General features: G+C 36.4%; 1 protein-coding gene across 2 annotated transcripts in view; it reads left to right on the forward strand.

Annotated features, from left to right (window-relative positions):
• SCYL2 (SCY1-like 2 (S. cerevisiae)) overlaps positions 1–24,276 on the forward strand; it is a 77,262-nt gene that overhangs the window by 11,986 nt on the left and 41,000 nt on the right. For both annotated transcript variants that reach the window (XM_011934651.1, XM_011934656.1), the window contains exons 2-4: positions 7,300–7,504; positions 17,187–17,344; positions 20,275–20,419. In XM_011934651.1, the coding sequence (XP_011790041.1) occupies positions 7,328–7,504; positions 17,187–17,344; positions 20,275–20,419 (480 nt within the window). In that variant the 5' untranslated portion in view covers positions 7,300–7,327. The remainder of the gene's footprint in view (positions 1–7,299; positions 7,505–17,186; positions 17,345–20,274; positions 20,420–24,276) is intronic.

Genomic DNA, 24,276 nt, shown 5'->3' on the forward strand with positions numbered 1-24,276 from the left:
ACAAGTGAAATATATGGGTTGTAAAATGTAATGGATTTCTTATATATACCTCCCAATAACTACCACGATCATACAATTGTGGGTATGCATTATTTGCTACTTTTCCGAAGTTAGCTTATTTTCCAGCTAAGTACACTGAAGACTGAATTGGCTTTGGTTATCCTTCTATGAAATAGGAATCTTGGTCCTGTGATAATTTGCTGGTATGTCATTTGTATCCAACCTGTTAAATCTTGTTTTTATTGCCATTTGGAAGTCTTTATTGAAATTCAGAGTTGATCTGCATCTGAAATGCTGATCGATTTGTTGCTTTTGAACATTGCTTTTTCTTCAATTCACCATAAGCTTATCCAAAAAAGTAAATGATTTCTTGAGTATTGACTACCTAAAAACTATTAATGAGGTCATGAGTTATGTAAATGAACAACATCCTCTGATTCCAGCACACATTGCTTTTACAATCAGTTATATAAGGGGAAAACAAAATAACAAATTTACAAAATTAGACATTTTTATTAAGGATGTGATAATATATAATAGCATCTCCGTGCCTAACCAGAAAGGTTCTAGGTAGTTGTGGTAATATCAGTAGTTCATATGCTGAAATCTTCTGATGGTGTTGGAGCTTCTCGAACATGAGAACCAGGCACGAATGATAGAACCCCATTCTCAACTGCTGACCGTCAGCACTGGATTTTCTTAGGAAACGTTACTACATTCCACTTTTTTTCTATATTTATTGCTGTGAAATGAAAGGTGGTACACCAGTGAGCTCAGTGGATATAGGTTCAAATTTTCTTTTTTTGCCTCCATCAACTTGCAGGGGTCAGAACTGAGTATCCTGTCTTTACTACTGGTTAATTTTTTAAAGAATAGCTAAGTCCTTAACCACCTTGACATTGAAGCATCATTTAAATTTCCGCTTTAATTGAAAAGTTTTAATTCTTTTTCATTTATCTCATTTTTACTCAGTGAATCATACCAAATATACAGTCTAGAGCTATGCTACCCAGTATGGTAGCCAAAGTTAAATTAATTTAAATTCCTTAGTTGTACTAGTCACATTTCAAATGTTCCATGGCCACATGTGGCTAGTCTAGGACCACTGTACTGGACAATGTAGATATAGAACTTTCTATCTTTACAGAAAATTCTGTTGATAGGACAGTACTGATCTAGATAACCTGGAAGAAAAATAACAAAAAAGATAACTGTTCTTGATCTCTTTTTTTCTCCGTAAAGAGGCATTAAGACTCAGGTCGTGCTTTCTACCCTCTCAGTCTTTCTTGTGCCGTATTGCAGTTGTGTTGTATGGCAGCATATATGATCTGAAATTTGACATTGAGTTTGAGGTAAACAATGGGTTAGGAATTTGGGACGGGGGATTTTCACACATAGTTTTAATATTTGAAGATGGCCAGGTGCGGTGGCTCATGCCTGTAATTCCAGCACTTTGGGAGGCTGAGGTGGGCAGATCACTTGAGGTCGGGAGTTTTAGACCAGTCTGGGCAACGTGGTGAAACCCCATCTCTACTAAAAATACAAAAATTAGCCGGGCATGGTGGCAAGTGCCTGTAGTCCCAGCTACTCAGGAGGCTGAGGCAGGAGAATGGCGTGAACCCAGGAGGTGGAGGTTGCAGTGAGCCGAGATTGTGCCAGTGCACTCCGGCCTGGGCAACAGAGCAAGACTCCATCTCAAAAAAAAAAAGATGTTGATCAGTTTCCATATATTTGCAGTTTTTCTATGTATTTTAATCTATTATTGATTTCTAGTTTAATTTTATTGTAGTCAAAGAAAATAGTTTGTATTATTTCAGTAGTTATAAATATTTCGAGACTTGTTTCATAGCCCAACATATAGTTTGTTTTAGTGAATGTTACATATCTACATGAAAACAATTTGTTATTTGTAGAGTGAGTGTTTTAGTTCAGGTTGTTTGATAGTGCTGTTGAAATCTCTGTCCTTACTGATTTTCTCCCTGCTTGCTCTGTGTTACTAAGTGAGAACTCGTGAAGTCTCCAACTATAATTATGAATTTGTCCATTTCTTCTGTCAGTTCTGCCACTTTCTGCTGCGTTTATTTTGAAGTTCTCTTATTGGGTGTGTACATATTTAGTATTGTTATGTCTTTTTGGTAAATTGACAACTTTGTCATTACAAAATTACCTCTTTGTCTTCAAGCTTATTCTGTTATTAATATAGCCACTCCAACTTGGTATATTTTCACATTCTTTTACCTGTGTTTTTATACTTTTAAAGTGGGTTTTTGTAAGAAGCATATAGTTAGATCTTGCTTTTTTATCCAATTTGACAATCTCTGCCTTGCAATTGAAATTTTAAATTGTTTACACTTAATGTAATTTATTGATACGGTTGGATTTAAGTGAACCATCTTGCTATTTATTTTGTATTTGCTGCATTTGTTTTTTGTTCCTTCCTCTTTTCTGCTTCTTTTTATATTTATTCAGTTTACTTTAGGGTTTATTTTTGTCTTTACAATTTAGTTATATCACTTTATTATTTTGTAGTTAATTTTATTTTGTTATTATTCGAGGGTTTACAGTATATATCATTTAACTTACCACAACCTGCCTTCAAATGATACTGTACTGCCTCACCTATAATGTAAGGATCTTTAAAAAATATACTTACATTTCCCCCTCCTGTTCTTTCTTGTGCCAGTTCTTCTACATATGTTATAAGCACAATACATTGTTATTATTTTTGTTTTAAATGATCAGCTATCTTTTAAATATATTATGACATGAAAAGTATTTTTTATATACCCACATCATTCTTATTTTTATTGTTCTGCTTTTAAAAACTTTCTTAAGTTTTTTTTTTTTCTTTTTCCTTTCTTTTCTTAGAGAGAGGATCTTGTTCTGTCACCCAGGCTGGAGTACAGTGGCACAATCACAGCTCACTGCAGCCTCCACCTCCTGGTCTCAGTTGATTCTTCTGCCTCAGCCTCCTGAGTAGATGAGACTACAGTCAAGTGACACCATACCTGGATAATTTTTCTATTTTTTGTAGAGATGGGGTCTTACTGTGTTGCCTAGGCTCGTCTCGAACTGCTGGGCTCAAGTGATCCTCCCAGCTCTACTAGTTTTTATAGTGATTATCTGTTGTTTTTCTGAAAATGTCTTTATTTCACATTGAGTTTTGAAAGTTTTTTCCCCAACCTATAGAATTCTAGGTTGACAGTTTCCTTTACCAGTTTTAAAGACCTTATTCAGTTGTTCTCTGGCATGTGTTGTTTCTGCCAAATCTGGGGAAATTCTTTTTTGTTTTTTTTTTTTTTTTTGAGACAGAGTCTTGCTCCCTCGCCAAGCTGGAGTGTCGTGGTGCGATCTTGGCTTACTGCAGCCTTCACCTCCTGGGTTCAAGCAATTCTTTTGCCTCAGCCTCCTGAGTAGCTGGGACTATAGGCGTGTACCACCTTGCCCAGATAATTTTTGTATTTTTAGTAGAGATGAGATTTCACCATGTTTGCCAGGATGGTCTCCATCCCTTGACCTCATGATCTGCCTGCCTCAGCCTCCCAGAGTGCTGGGATTACAGGCATGAGCCACCGCACCTGGCCAGTCTGTGGAAATTCTTATCTTTGTTCTTATGTGTAATTTACTTGTTTTCTGTGGCTGCTTTCAAGATTTTTCTTTTAATCACTGGTTTTCAGCTATTTGGTATATCTATGTATGGGTTTCTTTGTGTTTATCCCACATGTGGTTTATTTAATTTCTTGGAGCTTTGTATAGCAGCAGTCCCTTTTTGGCACCAGGGACCAGTTTCCTGGAAGACAGTTTTTCCATGGATGGGGTGTGGGGGGCTTGGTTTCAGGGTGAAACTGTTCTACCTCAGATCATCAGGCATTAGTTAGATTCTCATAAGGAGTGCACAACCTAGATCCCTCGCATGTGCAGTTTGCAGTAGGGTTCACACTTCTATGAGAATCCATTGCTGCCACCTATCTGACAGGAGGCGGAGCTTAGGCAGGAATACTTGCTCACCTACTGCTCACCTGCTTTGCAGCCCGGTTCCTAATAGGCCATGGACTGGTACTAATCTGCGGCCTGGGGGTTGGGGTCTACTGTTGTGTAAGTCACATCATCTTGCTTCTTGGCATGTCTAATAGTTATTGATTGCCTGCTGAACATTGTGAATGTTACATTGTTTAATATCTGAATTTTTTTGTGCATGTTACGTGTCTTCTTTTCATGACTATTGGGTTTTGTTCCGGTAGGCAGTTTAGTAATTTATTATTACTTTGGTCATTTGGGAATTGATTTTAGAGCAGATTTAGATTAGCTTTTACTCTAAGGGTGGTTTACCCCACTATTAAGGCATGGTTCTTACAAGGTTTCTGCTAAATGTCTTAGTGGTCAGTGAAGACTCACTACTCCAGCTGATGAGATACCGAATGATTTGCAGCCTTGTGTGAACTTTGAAACTATTCAACTCATAGCTTTCTAGTTTGGTTCTTGCCAGACCTGGTGGAGTGTCACACTATGCATAAGCATGTGTGGGACCAGGGAACAGAGCATGAAGGGGACCTCTCTGCATTTTCTTTAGCTTCATTCACTTTGAAATTGTGTCTCAGAACTTTCATCTACCTCCGTATTCTTGAATGCCAGTTTGTCCCTCCAGCTTCTCAATTCAGCTAGATAGCAACCTGTAATTCTGCTTTGTGCTCTGTAGTTTGCAATGTGCCTCTGGGGCAATCCTGGTTCTCTTGTTAGTTCTCTTTCTTACTGGGATCAAAGGCTCTTGCTGCCTGTTCAATGTCTGAAAAAATGTGTTTCATATATTTTGTTCAGTTTTCTAGTTGTTAAAAGCAAGAGGGCAGATTCACTCTTTGTTCCTCCCTTATGGCCAGAAGTTAGAGTAACTTATTCATTTATTTACTTAGAGTAATATTTTTAAATGTATGAAATAAAAAGTATAGAATAAAAACATTATTTTGAAATAATTGTAATAACACTTCCATAACTACAAAATGGTGTTATATATGTTTAATGCATTCAGTAACAAAGCCTAGTATGGGGGCCTAATAATACCTCTAATTATCTTTGAAGTCTTTACCTGACTCCAGATTAGGAACTGCTACCTTAAAACTGTCTATGCCCATGTATTCCCTGAAAAGACTTCAGGTAACCCTAGAGATACAGATATTATAGTTTGAAGAAAGCTTCCTTTAGCTTTCTTCAACTAAAGATGTCAACAGACATCATCACAATTAGAGTCTATTTTAATTTACCAAAGGAGAAAAGTTAAGCCTAGCAATTACTAATTATTAATACGGGTTGAATATCCCTAATCCAAAAATCTGAAGTGCTCCAAAATCTGAAACTTTTTGAGCAGTGACATGGTGCTTAAAGAAAATGCTCATTGGAGCATTTCGGATTTTGGATTTTTGAATTAGGGTTACTCAGTCAGTAAGTATGTAATGTGAGCATTCCAACATCTGAAAAAAATAAAAAAATCCAAAATGCTTCTGGTCCCAAGCATTTAGGATAAATATTCAACCGGTAACAACTGCTGATCATTATGCTTATTAAAAATTACCAAATAAATGATAAGTATTCATTAATGACATGTCATTCATAACAAAACTATGTAAAATTTTAAAAATAATCTTCAGACTTTATGCTTATGCTCATTATGCATGTATGTATTTTATTGCCCCTTTACCATCAGTGCTTTTTTTTTTTTTTGGAGATAGAGTCTGGCTGTCACCCAGGCGGGAGTGCAATGGTGCTATCCCAGCTCACTGTAGCTCCCCATCCCGGGCTCAAACGATCCTTCCACCTCAGCCTTCCAAGTAGCTGGGAGTACAGGCACATGCCCCATTCTTGGCTAATTTTTGTATTTTTTGTAGAGACAGGGTTTCTCCATGCTTCCCAGGCTGGTCTTGAACTTGTGAGCTCAAGTGATCCACCTCCATCAGCCTCCCAAAGTGCTGGGATTACAAGCATGAGCCACTGTGCCTGGCCAATGCTTCTCTTTTAGGAGATTTTCTTAAGTGATTTGATAGTTGAATGTAATTATTATTTAATAATGAATAAAACTTTTTATAAAATACCAATTTGGGCTAGACGTGGTGGCTTATTTATTCCTGTAATCTCAGCACTTTGGGAGACCAAGATGGGAGGATCACATGAGGCTAGGAGTTTGAGACCAGCCTGGGCAACATAGCAAGACCCTGTCTCTACAGAAAAATAATAATAAAGAAGATACAAATTTATTGCTTAGTAAAACGTTAGCATTTTTTAAGTTTTATATTGTTGTTTTTAATGTGAAGTGATCAACACCTGTGAAAAGGGGTGGAAAAAGAAAAAATAAGGGTAAATTTTTAAATGTGAAGTGAGAGTCAGACCTTCTATATTTGTTGTTGTTGTTGTTTTTGAGACAGAGTCTCGTGCTGTCACCCACCCTGGAGTACAAAATAGTGTGATCTCGACTCTTGACTCACTGCAACTTCCGTCTCCCGGGTTCAAGCAATTCTTGTACCTCAGTCTCCCGAGTAACTGGGATTATGGGCGTGTGCCACCATGCCTGGCTAATTTTTGTATTTTTTGTAGAGACGGTTTTTCGCCATGTTGGCCAGACTGATCTCGAACTCCTGGCCTTAAATGATCCTCCTGCTTTGGTCTCTCAAACCCCACAAACCCCACTTTAAGTCTTTTTTTGTTTTGTTTTTGAGATACAGTCTCTCTCTGTCACCCAGGCTGGAGTGTCGTGGCACGATCCCGGCTCACTGCAACCTCCACCTCTTGGGTTGAAGTGATTCTTGGGCCTCAGCCTCCCAAGTAGCTAGGACTTACAGGCACCTGCCACCATGCCTGGCTAATTTTTGTATTTTTAGTAGAGATGGTTTTTCACCGTGTTGGCCAGCTGGTCTCAAACTTCTGGCCTCAGGTGATCCACTTGCCTTGGCCTCCTGAAGTGCTGGTATTACAGGCATGAGCCACCATGCCCACCCCCAACTATAAGTCTTACAGGATCCGTGTTATACAGTTGAGCAATATTCATTCTCTTTTTTTAATGTCATTGTCAAGTGTGAATATATCTTTTCCTGGTCAGTGAGAACTGAGGTTGAAACGAACAGTTTGATTTCTGGACTTACATTTGTACTAAAGTGTATTGGGTTCTCTGAGGACAAAACCAACATACAACTTTTATCTATATAGGATTATTCTGTTCACTGTTTGGGAGATCTTATGCTTTTCAAATTAAACTTTGAATAAATGCTTATACAAATAAGAAATGATCAGTTCTCCACTATCCTTCTGTTTTTCTAGGTGACTGTAACTACCCAGTATTGCAGCCATGGAGTCCATGCTTAATAAATTGAAGAGTACTGTTACAAAAGTAACAGCTGATGTCACTAGTGCTGTAATGGGAAATCCTGTCACTAGAGAATTTGATGTTGGTCGACACATTGCCAGTGGTGGCAATGGGCTAGCTTGGAAGATATTTAATGGCACAAAAAAGTCAACAAAGCAGGTAAGTTTTAATTCAGCATCCAGTTGGAAGAAACACACATGCTAAGAACCATAAAATGCATGTATGCATTTTTATGTTAAGAAATGCCAAAAGTTCTTTAATAGGTTCTTAAATGAGTTCTTTAGTTCTCATTTTGTCTTACGATGTCATACAAAAAACAAATGCTTTTAAATATGCTCTGAATCCTCCTGGTTACAGATATACTGTTTGACATACCATATCATCTTGAAATCTAATTTTGCTTACTTCATAAACATGTTAGTTGAGCAAACTAGTATATTAGATTGTAATATTTAGCGAAGTATATGTTTTAGGATAGAAATTGCCATGTTTCTTAAATTTTCTTTTCATGTTTGTCAGTATGTTACTGGCAAAATACCCAGTTAAATTTTTCGATGTTAAGTGTGTCTTAGTTCAGTCTTAGTGGTGGGATTACAGCGTGAGCCACTGTGCCAGGCCAAAATCACTGTTTTCAAAAGTACTTTTACTTCCCTACAAGTGAAATATATGGGTTGTAAAATGTAATGGATTTCTTATATATACCTCCCAATAACTACCACGATCATACAATTGTGGGTATGCATTATTTGCTACTTTTCCGAAGTTAGCTTATTTTCCAGCTAAGTACACTGAAGACTGAATTGGCTTTGGTTATCCTTCTATGAAATAGGAATCTTGGTCCTGTGATAATTTGCTGGTATGTCATTTGTATCCAACCTGTTAAATCTTGTTTTTATTGCCATTTGGAAGTCTTTATTGAAATTCAGAGTTGATCTGCATCTGAAATGCTGATCGATTTGTTGCTTTTGAACATTGCTTTTTCTTCAATTCACCATAAGCTTATCCAAAAAAGTAAATGATTTCTTGAGTATTGACTACCTAAAAACTATTAATGAGGTCATGAGTTATGTAAATGAACAACATCCTCTGATTCCAGCACACATTGCTTTTACAATCAGTTATATAAGGGGAAAACAAAATAACAAATTTACAAAATTAGACATTTTTATTAAGGATGTGATAATATATAATAGCATCTCCGTGCCTAACCAGAAAGGTTCTAGGTAGTTGTGGTAATATCAGTAGTTCATATGCTGAAATCTTCTGATGGTGTTGGAGCTTCTCGAACATGAGAACCAGGCACGAATGATAGAACCCCATTCTCAACTGCTGACCGTCAGCACTGGATTTTCTTAGGAAACGTTACTACATTCCACTTTTTTTCTATATTTATTGCTGTGAAATGAAAGGTGGTACACCAGTGAGCTCAGTGGATATAGGTTCAAATTTTCTTTTTTTGCCTCCATCAACTTGCAGGGGTCAGAACTGAGTATCCTGTCTTTACTACTGGTTAATTTTTTAAAGAATAGCTAAGTCCTTAACCACCTTGACATTGAAGCATCATTTAAATTTCCGCTTTAATTGAAAAGTTTTAATTCTTTTTCATTTATCTCATTTTTACTCAGTGAATCATACCAAATATACAGTCTAGAGCTATGCTACCCAGTATGGTAGCCAAAGTTAAATTAATTTAAATTCCTTAGTTGTACTAGTCACATTTCAAATGTTCCATGGCCACATGTGGCTAGTCTAGGACCACTGTACTGGACAATGTAGATATAGAACTTTCTATCTTTACAGAAAATTCTGTTGATAGGACAGTACTGATCTAGATAACCTGGAAGAAAAATAACAAAAAAGATAACTGTTCTTGATCTCTTTTTTTCTCCGTAAAGAGGCATTAAGACTCAGGTCGTGCTTTCTACCCTCTCAGTCTTTCTTGTGCCGTATTGCAGTTGTGTTGTATGGCAGCATATATGATCTGAAATTTGACATTGAGTTTGAGGTAAACAATGGGTTAGGAATTTGGGACGGGGGATTTTCACACATAGTTTTAATATTTGAAGATGGCCAGGTGCGGTGGCTCATGCCTGTAATTCCAGCACTTTGGGAGGCTGAGGTGGGCAGATCACTTGAGGTCGGGAGTTTTAGACCAGTCTGGGCAACGTGGTGAAACCCCATCTCTACTAAAAATACAAAAATTAGCTGGGTGTGGTGGCGCATGCCTGTAGTACCAGCTACTCAAGAGGCTAAGACAGGAGAATCTCTTGAACCTGGGAGGTGGAGGTTGCGGTGAGCTGAGATGGCGCCACTGCACTCCAGCCTAGGTGACAGAGCAAGACTCTGTCTCAAAAAGAAAAAATAAGACATTAAGATTTTTCAGTTATTATTTGGATAAATTTACCAAATTATAAGGTTTGTAAACATATTGAAATTGATAGCTCTTTACTGATAGCTTATTGGCTTTTTAAGCTACTATTTAAGTTTTATACTAATGGTATGTGCTATTAGTGAACTTGTAGAGCTGTTTAGTTTCTTTTTCTTTTCTTTTTTTTTTTTTTTTTTTTTGAGACAGCGTCTCGCTCTTTCGCCCAGGCTGGAGTGCAATGGTGCGATCTGGGCTCCCTGCAACCTCCACCTCCTGGGTTAAAGCAATTCTCCCACCACAGTCTCCCGAGTAGCTAGGACTACAGGTGCGCGCCACCATGGCTGGCTAATTTTTGTATTTTTAGTAGAGACAGGGTTTCACCACGTTGGCCAGACTGGTCTAAAACTCCCAATCTCAAGTGATCCCCCCTTCTCAGCCTCGCAAAGTGCTGGGATTACAGGCATGAGCCACCACGCCCGGCCTAGTTTCTTTTTTGAGTGTTCATTTAGAAGCGGCTCTTAGTTTCTCATTATTATTTTTTTCTAGAATCTCAGCTGGGATGCTAAAGACATCTCCAGGTGATATTTAGAGAATAAAAATTGTGGTATTGGCCAGGCATGGTGGCTCATGCCTGTAGTCTCAGCACTTTGGGAGGCCAAGGTGGAAGGACCCCTTCAGCTCAGGAGTTTGAGACCAATATGCGCAATGTAGGGAGACTCTGTCTAAAAAAAATTGTGTAGTCTGCTTAATTTTTAAAATGTAAACTTATTTTTAATAACTTATGTTCAGCATATTATAGAATATTGCACAAATCCTGAGTGTACAGCTTATGTTCACAGAGAATACACCCATGTAACCAGCATCCAGACCAATAAAAAAAAACTACTAATACTGGTGTCCTTTCCTAGTCATTATTCCTAACCCCCTTCTCTCCAGGGATAACCACTACCCTGTCCTTTAACACTAGAATAATTTTGCCTGTTTTTGAACTTTATTTAAATGGAATTGTATATACTCTTGTGTTTGACCCCTTTTCCTTAATAGTATATGAATAAGCTAATCTGTGTTGTTGAACAACGCAGTTTTACTTTTCATTGATAGAGTACAGCTGTAGACATTCTTGTTTGTGCCATTGGCACATATGAGGCATTACCTAGGTATGGAATTGCTAGGTTGTAGTGTATGTGTTCATTGCCAAATAGTTTTTCCAGTGTGATGCCAGTGTACTAGAAACTTCCACCAGCAGTTACAGTTTCTTCACATCCCTGCCAATGTTGTTATATAGTCTTTTTAATTTTAGACATTCTGGGTGGAGGGTTTATTTAATTTTTGAAAATTCAGTGAAATATTCCCTGCTTCCCTCTCTTCTGAACATTAAGAATGTCTGATAGGTAATTCAGACATGGAATTTATACCATTATATTCTGTTACAGTTTTCTAACTGACTTAGTCTTTTTACACAATTTCATGTTTTCAGGCTTAAACTGATCATTTGAATATAGGTATTATTTTCAAACATATTGTTATGTTCTTTGTTATAAATATTTATTTGAGAGGTATTTCTGAGGCAAATGCCCTTGGTTGGATTTCATTGATTTTGCTAATTTTTAAGTTATACTTTATTTAAACTAGTCATTAAAGATAGAAATTTTTATTTTGGCCAAGCTATATATATATAATAAATGAGAAATGTTTACCATATATATACGTACATATGTGTATGTCCTTTAAAAATTGGAATACTATGTTATCTGTTAGGTAGGAATATTATGACTATCAAGGCTGCTAATTTGTTTAAATGATTTCTAATAAAACACCACATACGTCTTATTTCCGTCTCAGCTATGTCCCTGATTTTTACCTCCTTTCAAGTAGAAGAATAATTCTACATTTTGAAATTTCTTTCAACTGTCAAATATCAAGCTAAGAGATTTATTTTGGAAGAAGATGTTTTAAAAAATGTGTATGTGTGTGTATATGTTTATACATGTAATTTTGCCTGGTCTTGGGATATTTAAGCATTTATTTAGTAAGCATTTCTGTTGATCTTGACGTCAGATTCTGTGTTGTCAAGGAATTACCCTTCAAAATTGATTAGTTTAACATTTATGAGTAGTCTTCTAGTATTTTACATTTATTATGACCTTTTATATTTGCTTTTGCAGTAGACCTTTTTTCTTGAAAAAAAAAAAAGGGTACCTTTGTGTTAGTTTGCATTAAAAGTTGTGTTTGTTGACCTGATATTTTTGCCCTACTTCAGGGGCTTCATAACACCTCCCTGAAATGACTGTTTCTATGAGGATAGTGAAGATTGATTAATTTCTAATAATTATTATATAATAAATACTTAATTATTGTTCATATCTTACCCACTCTACCAAACGTCGGGTTGGCCATAATCCCTTCCTCACTATAAAATGTACAGGACATAATCCGTCCTTACTACAAAATATACATTGTGTTATCCAGATGCCAGTATTCATGGATGAGGCTTGCTAATATTATATATACAAAAGCATAATTAAATTATAATAAATAATTAAATTAGAATAATTAATAGTTTTAAAATAAAGGAAACTTTTGTGCAAAGCCAAATATGCTAGTCACGTCACCTAGACAAAATATGATCATAGACTAGGAATTTTAAGGGGTATGTTTTTACCTTTCATTCTTCTCAACAACTTATTTTTAACTTAATGTAAATAAAAGTTTATAGTTTGGTTTATTGTTTTGAAGAAGGAACATCCCAAAATCAGATGAAAAATGGAGTGTGTGATGCTTGATATTCACCACCAGCCAGTCATGAGGGTCCGTAAAATAGAGATCTCAGGGAACATCTGTGTTCCAGAAACCACCTCTGGTGCCTCTGAGGGTTAGATTAGTGGAGGTCGTGATCACTGTTGGAAAATTATGTAATTTAAATTTTATTACTTAAAACTATCTTGTTATCAACAGAGCTCAACTTTGTGGTAAGCAGACTAGCCTCTTTGTTTTTTTTTTTCCCCCAGAGATGGCGGTTTTAGTATGTTGCTCAGGCTGGAGTGCAGTGGCTATTCACAGGCACAACCATAGCTTACTACAGCCTTGACCTCCTGGGCTCAAGCGATCCTCCCACCTCAGCCTCCAAAGTAGCTGGGATTACAGGCATGTGCCACCATGCCTGACTCACAAGTAGCTCTTAAAAATTATAAATTAGGTCTGTATCAAATGGGACATATACTGTATTGTGACAAATAATACAGTTTTTTAGAATATTTTCATAGCCTTTTTTGTTTAAAGTTAGGCTATTGAGAAAAAATACTTTTTAGTGAGTGTCTTTCTTTGCCAATGTTTTTAAAAAATAAGCAATGAATAAATAAAGAATAGTATACCATATATTGCTTATATTTTGCTCTAATAATTTTTGTATTAAAAAACTCAAAATTTAACTACAGTTAACAGTTGTTGAATGTTAAGCAGAAGACATACTGGATGATTGTACTATGTGATTTTTTCTGTATATTTGAAATTTTTGTTAATAAAAAGTTAAATATTTTAATTAAAAATGATGAAAAGGTTTAATTGCTTATCTTTCTTTACTATCAGTAGGCAATAGATATCTGAGTATCTTCTAGGCATAACTGCTGGGTTCTGTGGTAGATACGGAGACACATAAGACATTGTTTCTTTCTTCAAGAAAATTGTAATATATATAAGGTGATTGAACTTTTGCATAAGTGATATGTGTTAGCCGAGTGGGTAGTATAGAAAAGTAGTAAAAGAAAAATGTAAGTTAGAAATTAGATTATGGTATATTCTGATGAGAGGCTTTGTACAGTGTAATAGTTTTCTTTTAGGAAGTCAGTATGAGGCCTGAGGATTAACAACACAACCTTGTTAACGTTGGGTAATTTTAATCAACTGTTTGAAACAAAGAGAAAATATTTTTAAGATAGTTGATAACCTATTCTGACTTATTTAGGAATCTATCGTCTTTGACCTAAAACAATGGACTGAGAGAATTTTGTGAGTTTTTTTTTCTTTTCTTTTTTTCTTTTAAGAGATGGGGCCTTACTGTGTTGCTCAGGTTGGTCTTGAGTCCCTGGCATCAAACCATTCTCCTGCCTCATTTTCACAGTGTTAGGATTACAAGCATGAGCCACCATGCCCAGCCAGTGTTTTCATTTTCTTCATGAACTATAGTGTTCCTCTTTAAATGTGGTGAAACTGCAAGAGCTATTTCATGTGGTCCTTTTTGTATATATGCATTTAGAACATCTTGAGCTGAGCACGGTGGCTTATACCTGTAATCTCAATACTTTGGGAGGTTGAGGTGGGAGGATTGCTTGAGTCCAGGAGTTTGAGACCAGCCTGGGCAACATGGTTGAGACCTTGTCTCTACAAAAAAATTTAAAAATTTGTCGGGCATAGTGGCACACGGCTGTGGTCCCAGCTACTTGGGAGACTGAGGTGAGAGGATCACTTGAGACTGGGAGGTGGAGGATACAGTGAGCCATGATTGTGCCACTGCACTCCAGCCTGGGTGATAGAGTGAGACCCTGTCTCAAAAAAAAGAAAAAAAAAAAAACTTGAAAAATAAAACATTTATTTATTTTTATTTATTTATTTTTTTGAGATGGAAATCTCGCTCTGCTGCCCAGGCTCCAAAGTGCTGGGATTACAGGCGTGAGCTACCTCACCAGCCACAAAACATTTAAATTGGATGTATTTATAAAATGTGTTATAGCAGAAGACTTACTAAAATAAGATTGTGCATATGAATGGCAAGATGGGAACTTGAAGTTTTAGGTCATTTGTTTTTAGTTCAAATTAGTATTATGTAAAACTCTTACCTCCTGGTTGTCCTGTGCCTCATAATGATCAGGAGTTAAGAGGAGGTGTTTGTATGAGTGCTATTTAAAGCTGTTACTCAGCCTAAATGACTGATTTCTTTCTTGAAGACATGCATCGTGTTTTACTTTGGTGTTCCGTATTTTCCCTGTGTTATTTCTGGGGCGACAGAATGATGTCTTGGCTAAAAATATAGTCCTGTGGACTAACTGTGTTTGAAACTTGACTTTTTTTATCTTAGAAAACATTTATCTTCTCCACAACATCCTCATTTGTAAAGTTAATATATTTGTCTCATAGGGTTTCTGTGAGGAATAGAATAATTCCTGAAAAGTACTTAGCACAGTGCTTGGCACATACTTATATGAAAATGCTATCTATTGTTATTTTTTTTTTTTTTTTTTTGAGACAGAGTCTTGCTCTGTCGCCCTGGCTGGAGTGCAGTGGCCGGATCTCAGCTCACTGCAAGCTCCGCCTCCCGGGTTTACGCCATTCTCCTGCCTCAGCCTCCCGAGTAGCTGGGACTACAGGCGCCCGCCACCTCGCCCAGCTAGTTTTTTGTATTTTTAGTAGAGACAGGGTTTCACCGTGTTAGCCAGGATGGTCTCAATCTCCTGACCTCGTGATCCACCCGTCTCGGCCTCCCAAAGTGCTGGGATTACAGGCTTGAGCCACTGTGCCCAGCCTCTATTGTTATTTCTATTATATAAATAGTTGACTTGGGAACCTCTATTTGTAAGATTTTCTAGTAGACTAATGCCTGAAACTTTAGCTGTAGAGTGTATTATATTTTCATGTTTTATCTCATTCCTTTTTTGACTCTGGTCTGAAAATAACAATGACCAAGGTTTGAGTTCAGGGTCAGCATAGTAAATGGCAGGAGTTAAATTCCATTTTAGGTTTGTGTGACTCTGGAAACTGGGCTCCTGATCACTGTTATATTCTTAGATGCTGCATGTTTATTTCTGTGTGACATGGGAATGGTATTGGGTTTATATCACATCATTTTGTTTAGCTTAATATATTGATGTTCCTTATCAAGTTGACAGGATGTTGAATCTCTATCTTTCAAAGTTGATTCTTGACCATTGGTCTTGAATGTGTGTATCATTGATCATATATATGTGTCATTGATCAGATGGGTGTCAGCAGAAAGCTCATCAGTAATAGAAAAGTAACAAAATACAGGTCTTGATGTTAGTGGTGTAACGACATTAGCTGACATTAATTGAATATGTGAAGTATTACAGTAAGTTCTTTTTATATTACTGTGTGACTTATTCTTCAGTGTTCCTTTGAGGTATTCATATTATTCTTTATTCTTCTTTTTTTTCTGTTGACAAAACTTGCCCAAAAGCAGCTGGTCAGTTGAAGGGAAATTGACTCAGAGTCTCCTCTGATCTAATGCCAATGTCTGGAGGGCTGTATAAATACGTTCTCTGTTGTTTTATTGTAGTAAATGCTGCCTTATTCACAGATGCTTGGGGGAATGTTGTGTTTTAATTGAGTTACAGTGCTAAATAATTCCTTTTTGTTGCCACTTTTCAGAGACTTACTCCTCTAATATCCTTAACTCATTTATATACATAAGGAACCCTCATTTTACAAGTTATATTTGGGAAATTTATTGTATTGGATTTTTTGCGGTGAATCTCTATGAGATGATTGAGTTGCCAGGCTAACTTGTGTAAATAATAATGCTAATGTAGCAAAAATGCAGAACAGAAGAAAATAATTAGAAGAGAAAAAAATGAGAATAGAAAATAATGTCTTAGATATTGATAGTTGAGTAGCAGTAGGTTTAATTTGAGGCTTTCAAAGACATAGAAATTCTGAAAGAGTTTCTAAATCTTTCAAGGAATTTTGGAAGGCTAGCATTCTTTGCTAATTTTGCTTCCAGTTTATTTTGCATTATTACCGAGAACACATCACCTATCAGTAGAGTTTTTTTTTATTGATTTGTTAAGAGGGGTAACTAGATGAGAACTGTTTTTCCTTGGATGTCTGAGGGATAGTGAAAAGAAGAAGATGATGAGGATATGTGCTTTTAATAGTATAAAATAAGCTATGAATGATTTCAAAGAGAGGTGGTGGGAGAGCAAGTCCCTGTACTAGTAACCATTTACATTTACTGCCCCTAACAAGATGGAGGATAGGAAGGTATGAGATAGAATATAGAATATTCATATCTAAAAGATACTACAAATTTGTTTTTCTTACGAACAAGTGCTCCCTGACTACAACCTTTCTTTCAAAAAGCATTTCAAGATTTCGTAGTATACTTCAGGATTATCATTGTAAGTTACATTTTAAATGTTTAAACATTTTCTTTGAATTCTGCGTCCGTAAGAGTTTACTACACAGGAAACAACAGATTGTACACAGTTAATATGTACCTGTGATAGCAGAATTCAAAGGTAAGGTTTTTTCCTGTGTTCTTTAGATGAGGACTCTAGGTTTTACACCTTTTAAAATGTTTAGATTTACTGTCATAAGGAAACCAACTCTTTGATATCAGAAAAGTATTACTATGATGCTAAAATTTTTATGGTGTAGTTATTTCTATTTGTAGATTGTGACATTCATATAATTTTATTACTTTTCTATATTTCTTGACTAAAATTACCCAATTCTTTTATTTAGGAAGTGGCAGTTTTTGTCTTTGATAAAAAACTGATTGACAAGTATCAAAAATTTGAAAAGGATCAAATCATTGATTCTCTAAAACGAGGAGTCCAACAGTTAACTCGGCTTCGACACCCTCGACTTCTTACTGTCCAGCATCCTTTAGAGGAATCCAGGTAAATTTTTATAAAAACTTACATAGTAGACTTCCTGAACAAATAGTTAAAAATAATTTTATATTTGAAATCTGTCCGTTTCAAGTATTGTCATTGAAAAATTCTTATACTGTCAGTGTTGAGTTCTTATGCATTAGTTTTCTTCCTAAGATTTATTTACACTGTCTATGTATATGTCTCTCTTTGAAATATTAATACTTTCTTTACTTTTGCCATGATTCTGTACTTCAGTGCCTACCCTGTGCTCATCACTACAATAGTCGTAATAGAAGATGCAAGGGTATGGAATACAGTTCTTGCCTGAAAGTAGCTGTCCTTGCTAATTTGCTAGAATTTCTTGTCTCCTTTTCATTGATACAGTATTTGGAAGCCAATTTTGTGTGTGCCAACTACTGTTTCAGACATTTAACCTTCTACTATGCCCATCATGTCAGTCCATAGCTCTCAGTTACTTTACCATCTGTTTTTCTCAAGGGTGAGCTTGGGAAGTGTTACTGAGAATGACAAGAAAATGAAATTTATGTAATCCTAACTGGACCCTCAAGCTTGTGGCACTTTTAATACTCCTTTAGATAACCTTTTTGACATTACTTATAACCCCAAATTTATGCCTTTCTTCCTTCTTCCTCAGCAGACTGTATTCCCCTCTCTTAATTCAGAAAATCTTAATCAGATCGTTTGGTATATGTGTCCTGTGGCCCTGTTGGCCCTTAAGATTTTTAAGGATAGGGGAAGAATGGGAAGGTGGAGGACACAGAGCTTATCCCACACGTTTCCTATACTTTCCTGACTCTGTATTTCTTGGTGCTATTTCCTCTGGAGTGTTTTCTATCAGTATCTCTAATGTCACCTATTAGAATCCTACCTATCCTTGTTATTTTATGTTGTATTTACATGTCTTATATCTCATAATTACATTTCAAGTGTCTTGAGGGGAGAAGGGCTATGAGTTATACTTTTCTGTGTCCCTGCAGCTTTTTGTATAGCGATTTAAATATTATAGAATTAGGAATTTATTGGCAGTCATGAAGAGAGACAATTCAAAGATTACTTTAAGATATCCTAATTGTTAGGTTGTAAAAATTGTAGTAGCATTGATAGAAATAGGGACACTTTAGGGAAGAAAAAAAGAACTTCCAGTTTTTAATGAATTAATAATACTGCGATGACACTGGAATTACCCAAAGGAAATGCACTACAGAAAGAGTAATTCAGATGACAGTCCAGAGTTGGTGATGTATATGGGGATGAGTCACTTACAGGCAGTAATTAAAACCTAAAACAAAGTGAGTTTTTCAAGAGTATGAGTAAAAGGAGCAGAGTACTGAGGAAAGAACCTTGAAATGTAGGGAAAACGAGAGCCAAAGAAAAAATTAGGAGAAATATTGTCGTATGGCAGGAGAATTGGCAGCAATGTCATGGAAGCAAAAGGAAGGAAAAAAACCCACTAACACTGGGGAACACAGAATAAAAAAGAAAATAAGAACAGAGAAGAATTCGTTACATTTGTCCAGTGAGAGGTTGTTAGTCACATTCAGTAATTTTAGTAGAATGACAGTTTGGAAGCTAAAAAAGTAGATTCAAAGGGACCTAGCAGAGAAGACACTATGTGAGTCTGTAAGACAGTTTTGTTTTGTTTTGTTTTGTTTTGTTATTTAACCTTACAGTTCAACAAAAGCATGCCTTATGGTCCATTGTGTTAATGAGCTAAGTGTTGGGAGTACAGAATAAGGCAGTTTCCTTGATGATGGCTGAGCAGGTAGCAGGACAATGTGACCCTTTCTCTCCTTCAACCTAAGCTATATATTTGTTTCTTATATATTAAGCTTCTGCATATGCTCTCATTTGAAAAACAGATTTAAGGCAGAAGAAAAGTTATTCAGGTACTGGAACAGATGAGACATCTGTTAAAGGACATAACTGCCATTTAACAGTTACTACGCAGGCCCAGAAGCTTGTTATGTAGCCACGTTACTGAACTACTCTGTAGTTCTTCATTGCCGGAGCCTAAAGCCCAAGGCCTAAAATGTTAGGGCTTGAGTGGCAAATGCTTGGTAATTATAATACCTGTGGTAAGCTTATTGAGCTTACATGCTTTATGTATTTTACATGATTTTCTCATTTGATCTTTATATTAACCCTTTAAGGCGGGTCTATTATCACCATTTTACAAATGGGTGAAGTGAGGCTCAGAACAATAGTGTCCATTGTTACCAGGATAGCACATAAGGATGCTGGGACTTAAAGTCAGGTATCTGTCCTCAAAGCCTGAGCTCTTGATCATTACTCTGTAAGGCCATTGAATGTTAATATCTAACATTTTCTGAGTTTATAAATATTCTTGTACATGAAAGACTAGTAATTTAAAAAATGTAGTAACTGATACCTTTCAAAATGACACATAAAATAGATAGAAGCAAAACTGCTTTATGAAGTGGGAACTGGGCTGCTGGAGCTAGCTATGCCCTGTCTCTCTTCCTGACTACTCCTATTCCAGGGTCATCTGTGGGAAATCCGGAAGTTCCTTTGAGCGTATTCTGAAAATTAACAGCTTTATAAATAAGGATAATACCATAGGTATAATGTAACGGTATTTTGAATTAGTTTATTGGTTTTCTGTAAAGAATATCAATCATTTGAACAAGACGGTTGAAGTAGTGTTTTATTTTCTCACTTTTTAAGTTTTAAAAAATATCACAATTATCGCAACTCTTAGTTTAAAAGACCAAGTGATTTATCTAGTATAATTTGTATGCAGAGGCTCCTAACTTTGTTGGTTTAAGTGGATTATGTCTATGCCGAAATTACCAAATGTAAAATAGTCTACTTTCTTATTGATAGTTTAATAGAGGTACTAATATTTTATGTATATTTGATTTTGATAATGTGTAACAATATGATAGTAAACAACTTTTTCTTTTTTAAAACAGGGATTGCTTGGCATTTTGTACAGAACCAGTTTTTGCCAGTTTAGCCAATGTTCTTGGTAACTGGGAAAATCTACCTTCCCCTATATCTCCAGACATTAAGGATTATAAACTTTATGATGTGGAAACCAAATATGGTTTGCTTCAGGTATGTGTTTTTATTTAATATGTAAAAAAGAGTTGTTTCCTTTAAAATTGGTTTTAGCATTTCAAACTTATTAGCCATGTAAAACTACTTTATGTAAACTTTTGGTTCTTGTTAGTAATTTAATCATTCCTATGTTCTGGAAATTTTTTCTGCAGTTTGTTGTTAGGCTTAAATGATATTTTAAACATATCAAACTGATAACATTGGTAACCTTTGGGGGGGGTCACTTATTGGCTGGTGGATGGAGTCAATTCCTTTTGATTCTTTCGAATTTTAAACTGAACAAATTTTATAAAGCATTCAATTGAAATAAAAAAGTCTTTGATAAAAATAAAAATTTTATCTTTAAGGAATTTACTTAGTAGATATTAAGAGGTATTGTTAGCCTTTTCTTTCTTTTTTTTTTTTGAGATGGAGTTTCGTTCTTGTTGCCCAGGCTGGAGTGCAATGGTGCGATCTCAGCTCACTGCATCCTCCGCTTCCCAGGTTCAAGCGATTCTCCTGCCTCAGCCTCCTGAGTAGCTGGGATTACAGGCATGCACCACCACGCGTGGCTAATTTTTGTATTATTAGTAGAGACGGGGTTTTACCATGTTGGCCAGGCTGGTCTCGAACTCCTGACCTCGTGATCCACCCACCTTGGCCTCCCAAAGAGCTGGGATTACAGGCATGAGCCTCCGCACCTGGCTAGCCTTTTCATATATGCTCATTTTTTCAGATTTTCCTTTCCCTGCTTACCAAAGTAATATCTTCAAAGCTGACTTTGGCAGCTTATGCCTGTAATCCCAGCACTCTGGGAAGCTGAGGAGGGAGGATAACTTGAGCGCAGGAATTTGAGACAACCCTGGGCAAGACAACATAGCAAGACCTTGTTTCTACAAAAAATTTTTTAAAAATTAGATGGGCATGGTGGCGTGCACCTGTGGTCCCAGCTACTCAGGAGGCTGAGGCAAGAGGATCGCTTGAGCTTGGGAGGTTGAGGATGCAGTGAGCTATGATAGTGCTACTGCACTCCAGCCTGGGTGACAGAGTGAGAACCTATCTTAAAATAAAATAAAATAAAATAATATCTTCAGTGCCATAGAATAAATTTATATGGTAGATTCTAAGTTTCTTTTGGGCAGACATTATTTTTATTACGTTTGAACAGCTTTATTAAGATATAATTGGCATACAGTAAACTACACATATTCAAAATATATGGTTTTATAAGTTCGACATATACTTACCTGTGAAACCATCACCACGATCAAGATACTGCATCTATTCATAACTCCCAAGAGCTTCCTCATACCCCTTGTAATCCCTCCTTCCTGTTCCTTGCAGTTTTTCTGTGCCTTATCTCAGAAAGTTACTGACCTGCTTTATATCACTATGGATAGATTTGCATTTTCTAGAATTTTATAAGTGGAATCATATGGTACCTGTTCTTTTTCGGTCTGGCTTCTTTTTTTGTTTTTTGAGATGGAGTCTCACTCTGTTGCCCAGGCTGGAGTGCAGTGGCACGATCTTGGCTCACTGCAGCCTCCACCTCCCGGGTTCATGCCATTCTCTTGCCTCAGCCTCCTGAGTAGCTGGGACTACAGGTGCCTGCCACCACTCCTGGCTAATTTTTTGTATTGTTGGTAGAGATGGGGTTTCACTGTGTTAACCAGGATGGTCTCAGTCTCCTGATCTTGTGATCCACCCGCCTCGGCCTCCCAAAGTGCTGGGATTACAAGCTTGAGCCACCGTGCCTGGGCTGGTCTGGCTTCTTTTAACCAGCATAATATTTGAGATTCACGTGTTGTGTGTATCAATAGTTGACTTTTTTTTTTTTTAATGCCGAGTTGTTAATTTTATGAATATACCACAGCTAGTCAATTTGCCTGTTAATAATATTTAGGTTGTTTCTAGTTTTTGACTACTGTGCATAAAGCTGCTATGAACATTCATGTACAAGTTTTTGTATGAACATACACATTCATTTCTCTTGATTAACCAAGTACTTGGGAGAGAAATGGCTAGATCGAATGGTATGTGTATGATTCACTTTTTAAGAAAAGGATACTGTTTTCCATGGTGGTTGTGCCATTTTACATTTCTGTCAGCAGCATATAAGAGTTCCATTTTTTTTCACATCTTTGCCAAAATCTGCTATTTGATCTCTTTGGTATCAATCATTCTAACAGGTGTGCAATAGTATCTCATAGTGCTTTTAATATGTATTTCTCTGATCAATAATGATAGCGAGCATCTTTTCATATGCTTCTTTGCCATCTGAATGTCTTTTTAGGTGAAATACCTCTTCAGATATTTTGCCCATTTTTTTGAGTGGGTTGTTTTCTTATTATTAACTTATGTGTGGACACAGTACATAATTTACATAATTTACAAAGGTTTTCTCCCAATCTGTGGCTTATCTTGTTATTCTCTTCACTGTATTTTTTAAATAATTGTGGCAAAATGCCATCTTAACTGTTTTTTAAAATTATTTTTAATTTTTTTGGGTACATAGTAGGTATATATACTTATACATGAGATACTTTGATACAGGCATGCAATGTGTAATTGCATCATGGGAAATGGGCATCCATCTCCTCAAGCATTTATCCTTTGTATTACAATCCATTATACTCTTTTAGCTATTTTTAAATGTACAATTAAATTATTATTGACTTTAGTCACCCTGTTGTGCTAGCAAATTCTAGGTCTTATTCATTTTTTCTAACTATTGTTTTTGTACCCATTAACCATCCTTACTTTCCCCTACCTCCTGCAACTGCCCTTCCTAGCCTCTGGTAACCATCCTTCTACTCTCCATCTCCATGAGTTCAACTGTTTTGATTTTTAGGTCCCACAAATAAGGGAGAACATTGGAAGTTTGTCTTTTTGTTCCTGAGTTATTTTGCTTAACATAACGACGCCCGGTTCCGTCTATGTTTTGTTGCAAGTGAGAGGAATCTCGTCCTTTTTTATGACTGAATAGTACTCCATTGTGTATATGTACCATATTTTCTGTATCTGTTCATCTGTTGATGGACACTTAGTTTGCCTCTAAATCTTGGTTATTGTGAATAATGCTACAACAAACATGGGAGTGCAGATATCTCTTTGCTGTACTGATTTCCTTTCTATTTTTGAGTATGTACCTAGGAGTGGGATTGCTGGATTGTATGGTAGCTCAAATTTTGGTTTTTTGAGGAACCTCCAAATTGTTCTCCATAGTTCTTGTACTAATTTACATCCCACCACAACAGTGTACGAGGGTTCTATTTTCTCCACGTCCTCTCCAGCATTTGTTATTGCCTGTCTTTTGTATGAAGGCATTTTAGCTAGAGTGAGATGATATCTCATTGTAGTTTTCATTTTTGTTTCTCTGATGATCATTGATGTTGGGCACCTTTTCTTATGCCTGTTTGCTATTTGTATATCTTCTTTTGAGAAATGTCTATTCAAATCTTTCGTCCATTTTTGATCAGATTATTAGTTTTTTTTTTTTTGATTGAGTTTTTTGAGCTCCTTATATATTCTGGTTATTAATCCCTTGTCAGATGGGTAGTTTGCAAACGTTTTCTCCCACTCTGTGGATTGTCTCTTCACTTTATTGTTTATTTCATTTGATGTATGCAACCTTTTTAACTTGATGTGATCCCATTTGTCCGTTTTTACTTCGGTTACCTGTGCTCATAGGGCATTACTCAAGAGTTCTTTGAGAACAATGTGTATTCTGTAGCCATTGGTTGAAATGTTCTGTAACTATCCATTAGGTCCATGTAGTCTATGGTACAGATTAAGTTTGATGTTTCTTTTTTTTTTTTTTGAGACGGAGTCTTGCTCTGTTGCCCAAACTGGAGTGCAGTGGCCGGATCTCAGCT

The sequence above is a fragment of the Colobus angolensis genome, unplaced genomic scaffold, assembly GCF_000951035.1.
Source record: "Colobus angolensis palliatus isolate OR3802 unplaced genomic scaffold, Cang.pa_1.0 Scaffold10, whole genome shotgun sequence".
Lineage (NCBI taxonomy): Eukaryota > Metazoa > Chordata > Mammalia > Primates > Cercopithecidae > Colobus > Colobus angolensis.